This window comes from Neoarius graeffei, chromosome 5, assembly GCF_027579695.1.
Source record: "Neoarius graeffei isolate fNeoGra1 chromosome 5, fNeoGra1.pri, whole genome shotgun sequence".
Taxonomy (NCBI): Eukaryota; Metazoa; Chordata; class Actinopteri; order Siluriformes; family Ariidae; genus Neoarius; species Neoarius graeffei.
In genome coordinates, this window is record NC_083573.1 from 37832342 (window position 1) to 37838341 (window position 6000).

Below are 6000 nucleotides of genomic sequence, written 5' to 3' on the forward strand. Positions count from 1 at the left end.
GTGGAGTAGCTACTGTAAATTGCCCCAGGTGTGAATGAATGCGTGCGCATGGTGCCCTGTGACTGACTGACATTTCATCCAGGGTGTATTCTCCTCTCACGTCCGGTGTTCCTGAGATCTGTGACCCTGACCACGGTTAAGCAGTTAGTCGAAATGAAAAAAATGAATGGATGAATGTACTATAACAATAAAATAATCAAAAGAATATAAAATCATATTATTGTGAATGTCACTGACTGTGTGCATGTGTGAGAATAAAATGGTATCTTGACTTCACGTAGATGTTTCATGTAGAAGTCGGAGTTAAGGGTTACGGAGCTGACAGTTAAGTGGTAGCAGAGCTGACGGTTAAGTGGTAACAGCGCCGATGGTTAAGGGTTACGGAGCTGACGGTTAAGGGTTACGGAGGTGACGGTTAAGGGGTAACAGCGCCGATGGTTAAGTGGTAATAGAGCTGACGGTTAAACGGTAACAGCACCGATGGTTAAGTGGTAATGGAGCTGACGGTTAAGAGTTACGGAGCCAACGGTTTAGGGTTATGGAGCTGATGGTTAAGTGGTACGGCAATGACAGTTAAGAGTTACAACACTGACGGTTAAGGGTTGCAGAGCTGACAGTTAAGGGTTACAACCCTGACAGGTAAGTAGTACAACACTGACGGTTAAGTGTTACGGAGCTGACAGTTAAGGGTTACGAAACTGATGGGTAAGTGGTACAGCACTGACGGTTAAGGGTTACGACACTGACGGTTAAGGGTTACGGAGCTGATGGTTAAGTAGTACAGCACTGACAGGTAAGTGTCACGGAGCTGACAGTTAAAGGTTATGACACTGACGGGTAAGTGGTGCAACGCTGACAGTTAAGGGTTACAACCCAGACGGGTAAGTAGTACAACATTGACGGTTAAGTGTTACGGAGCTGACAGTTAAGGGTGACGACCCTGATGGGTAAGTGGTGCAACGCTGACAGTTAAGGGTTACAACACTGACGGTTAAGGGTTATGAAGCTGACGGTTAAGTAGTACAACACTGACGGGTAAGTGTCACGGAGCTGACAGTTAAAGGTTATGACACTGATGGGTAAGTGGTACAGCACTGACGGTTAAGTGTCACGGAGCTGACAGTTAAAGGTTATGACACTGACGGGTAAGTGGTACAGCACTGACGGTTAAGTGTTACTGAGCTGACAGTTAATGGTTATGACACTGATGGGTAAGTGGTGCAGCGCTGACAGTTAAGGGTTACAACTCGGACGGGTAAGTAGTACAACATTGACGGTTAAGTGTTACGGAGCTGACAGTTAAGGGTTACAACCCAGATGGGTAAGTAGTACAACATTGACGGTTAAGTGTTACAGAGCTGACAGTTAAGGGTTACAACCTGGACGGGTAAGTGGTGCAACGCTGACAGTTAAGGGTTACAACACTGACGGTTAAGGGTTACGAAGCTGACGGTTAAGTAGTACAACACTGACGGGTAAGTGTCACGGAGCTGACAGTTAAAGGTTATGACACTGACGGGTAAGTGGTACAGCACTGACAGTTAAGTGTTACGGAGTTGACAGTTAATGGTTATGACACTGATGGGTAAGTGGTGCAGCGCTGACAGTTAAGGGTTACAACTCGGATGGGTAAGTAGTACAACACTGACAGTTAAGTGTTACGGAGCTGACAGTTAAGGGTGACGACCCTGACGGGTAAGTGGTGCAACGCTGACGGTTAAGGGTTACGAAGCTGACGGTTAAGTAGTACAACACTGACGGGTAAGTGTCACGGAGCTGACAGTTAATGGTTACGACACTGATGGGTAAGTGGTGCAGCGCTGACAGTTAAGGGTTACAACTCGGACGGGTAAGTAGTACAACATTGACGGTTAAGTGTTATGGAGCTGACAGTTAAGGGTTACAACCCAGATGGGTAAGTAGTACAACATTGACGGTTAAGTGTTACGGAGCTGACAGTTAAGGGTTACAACCCGGACGGGTAAGTGGTGCAACGCTGACAGTTAAGGGTTACAACCCAGACGGTTAAGTAGTACAACACTGATGGGTAAGTGTCACGGAGCTAACAGTTAAAGGTTATGACACTGACGGGTAAGTGGTACAGCACTGACGGTTAAGTGTTACGGAGCTGACAGTTAATGGTTATGACACTGAGGGGTAAGTGGTGCAGCGCTGACAGTTAAGGGTTACAACCCAGACGGTTAAGTAGTACAACACTGACGGGTAAGTGTCACGGAGCTAACAGTTAAAGGTTATGACACTGACGGGTAAGTGGTACAGCACTGACGGTTAAGTGTTACGGAGCTGACAGTTAATGGTTATGACACTGATGGGTAAGTGGTGCAGCGCTGACAGTTAAAGGGTTACAACCCAGACGGGTAAGTAGTACAACATTGACGGTTAAGTGTTACGGAGCTGACAGTTAAGGGTTACAACACTGATGGTTAAGGGTTACGAAGCTGACGGGATGGATGGATGGATGGATGGATGGATAGATAAAACTTTATTGATCCCTTTGGGAGGGTTCCCTCAGGGAAATTAAAATTCCAGCAGCATCATTACAGAATAAACAGAGAAAAGATAAATTAAGTATTAACATATACAAATATAAAAAATAAAATATGGGAAAAAAAGTGATACAGCGCTGACAGTTAAGAGTTACAACACTGATGGTTAAGTGATACAACAGTGACAGTTAAGGGTTACGGAGCTGACAGTTAAGGGTTACAATACTGACGGGTAAGGGTCACGACACTGATGGGTAAGTAGTACAGCACTGACGGTTAAGGGTTACGGAGCTGACAGTTAAGATGCTCATCAGTCAAAGGGGAGCTTAAACACTAAAATCTTGCTGATGTGAACCTCAGTGCTCGTGCGCATTACCTGCATAGTGAAGAGGAGCATCTTTATCCAGGGCAAACAGAGGTGGGTTCAGCAGAACAGTGTTGTCATTCTCCATAACGATACCCTGATACTCGGTCTCGATCCATGGCTTGTGTTTATTAGCTGAGAGGAATGAAGAGAGGAACAAGGCAAGAGTCTTTAGGACGGTCTGCATTTATGGATTTACAAGAGACATTTCTTTAACAATTTCACACATACAGTGGTGCTTGAAAGTTTGTGAAACCTTTAGAATTTTCTATATTTCTGCATAAATATGACCTAAAACATCATCAGATTTTCACACAAACCCAAAATGTAGATAAAGACAACCCAGTTAAAAAAATGTGACAAAAATATTATACTTGGTCATTTATTTATTGAAGAAAATGATCCAATATTACATATCTGTGAGTGGCAAAAGTATGTGAACCTTTGCTTTCAGTATCTGGTGTGACCCCCTTGTGCAGCAATAACTGCTACTAATCATTTCCGGTAACTGTTGATCAGTCCTGCACACCGGCTTGGAGGAATTTTAGTCCATTCCTCTGTACAGAACAGCTTCAACTCTGGGATGTTGGTGGGTTTCCTCACATGAACTGCTCGCTTCAGGTCCTTCCACAACATTTCCATTGGATTAAGGTCAGGACTTTGACTTGGCCATTCCAAAACATTCACTTTATTCTTCTTTAACCATTCTTTGGTAGAATGACTTGTGTGCTTAGGGTTGTTGTCTTGCTGCATGACCCACCTTCTCTTGAGATTCAGTTCATGGACAGATGTCCTGACATTTTCCTTTAGAATTCGCTGGTATAATTCAGAATTCATTGTTCCATCAATGATGGCAAGCCGTCCTGGCCCAGATGCAGCAAAACAGGCCCGAACCATGATACTACCACCACCATGTGTCACAGATGGGATAAGGTTCTTATGCTGGAATGCAGTGTTTTCCTTTCTCCAAACATAACACTTCTCATTTAAACCAAAAAGTTCTATTTTGGTCTCATCCATCCACCAAACATTTTTCCAATAGCCTTCTGGCTTGTCCATGTGATCTTTAGCAAACTGCAGACGAGCAGCAATGTTCTTTTTGGAGAGCAGTTGCTTTCTCCTTGCAACCCTGCCATGCACACCGTTGTTGTTCAGTGTTCTCCTGATGGTGGACTCATGAACATTAACATTAGCCAATGTGAGAGAGGCCTTCAGTTGCTTAGAAGTTATCCTGGGGTCCTTTATGACCTAGCCGACTATTACACGCCTTGCTCTTGGAGTAATCTTTGTTGGTCAACCACTCCTGGGGAGGGTAACAATGGTCTTGAATTTCCTCTATTTGTACACAATCTGTCTGACTGTGGATTGGTGGAGTCCAAACTCTTTAGAGATGGTTTTGTAACCTTTTCCAGCCTGATGAGCATCAACAACGCTTTTTCTGAGGTCCTCAGAAATCTCCTTTGTTTGTGCCATGATACACTTCCACAAACGTGTTGTGAAGATCAGACTTTGATAGATCCCTGTTCTTTAAATAAAACAGGGTGCCCACTCACACCTGATTGTCATCCCATTGATTGAAAACACCTGACTCTAATTTCACCTTTAAGTTAACTGCTCATCCTAGAGGTTCACATACTTTTGCCACTCACAGATATGTACCATAATATTGGATCATTTTCCTTAATAAATAAATGACCAAGTATAATATTTTTGTCTCATTTGTTTAACTGGGTTCTCTTTATCTACTTTTAGGACTTGTGTGAAAATCTGATGATGTTTTAGGTCATATTTATGCAGAAATATAGAACATTCTAAAGGGTTCACAAACTTTCAAGCACCACTGTAACTCGATTAATAGACAAAGACTCATAAGCATGAGTAAGTCGGTTTCAGACACACACACACACACACACACATATATATGTATATATATATATATATATATAGACACACCCATGCAGGCATACACACTAACACGATCCAGAAGCTGAAACACGCAGACACCCGAACTTCTCTTATCTCAGAATGGGGTTTATCACTCAGACATACTGAACACCTCGCTGTGATTTCCCCTCGCAAAGCACTTGAGCACGCGCATCAATCTGCACCGACGCTTCACTACACCTGCAGTCACAGATATGTGGAACACTCTAGCTGGCTGAAGAAGTGCAAAGAATCCTGTCCTATCAAATCTAAATGGGTAAACGCCACAATGAAAATGGAAAACTCTCTCGCCCGAGATACTGCATACAAATCACGACTCTTTGCTGATATGGTTCTCGGAGGACAAAAAATAAATCAAACTGTGTTAGGGTAGGAATGGTTCATGAGCAGAATTTACCTTGCTCTAATACACTGTTCAAGATGGCAGCATAGAGCATAATCAGAACCCATATTCTGCATAATCGCAGCGTGATTTAGCATTCTGCTCTCCCAGGAGAGAGTGAGGATTTATCATGTGCAACTGCTGACCACTTCATGTTTCAACTCTCGCTCTCTTCTGGGCTTTCTCTCTGCCTCTGCCTCTCTTCCTCATGTAGCATTAATCTCAGCGTAGGGATTCTGGATTACTCTACCGATTACAGATTGAGACTTGAATTCCCAGCTGTTCTTGTGCACACTGGCTCACTCCACCGCTCCCCACGATCATCTCTCTCTCTACTTTTTTTTTTCAGCAGAGAAAATGCTGTAGCTCTTTTGAGCCTGATTTCTGTCATTCTCTCTTATACACCTTTCGCAGCCAGTCACAACGATGTAAAACGATGTTGCGCTGCGGAAATACTGCCATTTGCCTTTGATGATGTCCATCCGTCCATTTCGAGTCTCGAGTAGTTGGACTTCCTAGTATTAATAATCGACTGGCCTATTCATTACCCTGCTCATAACGATCAGTAGGTTCACTGCACAACCCATATATCAACGTCACATGACGGACAGCTACGCCATTTAAAACAGATATGATGCAAGTGATTCGTTCAAGGGGTCAAAGGGTTACAGCTGGCACAAAAAAAACAAAAAACGACATTTCTCGGGGAAGCATTTTCACTTCTGCACAACCCGTCGTCCATCGTGTCGCCGTTCTTCAGGACAGCTGTCATTATTCACATTGCTCATAATCGACATGCAAAA

At 43.5% G+C, this 6000-nt stretch overlaps 1 protein-coding gene across 4 annotated transcripts in view; it reads right to left on the bottom strand.

The window, feature by feature from the left end:
• Positions 1–6000, bottom strand: part of clstn3 (calsyntenin 3) — a 77037-nt gene that overhangs the window by 63534 nt on the left and 7503 nt on the right. For all 4 annotated transcript variants that reach the window (XM_060921615.1, XM_060921617.1, XM_060921616.1 and 1 more), the window contains one exon: positions 2884–3006. In XM_060921615.1, coding sequence (XP_060777598.1) covers positions 2884–3006 — 123 coding nt within the window. The remainder of the gene's footprint in view (positions 1–2883; positions 3007–6000) is intronic.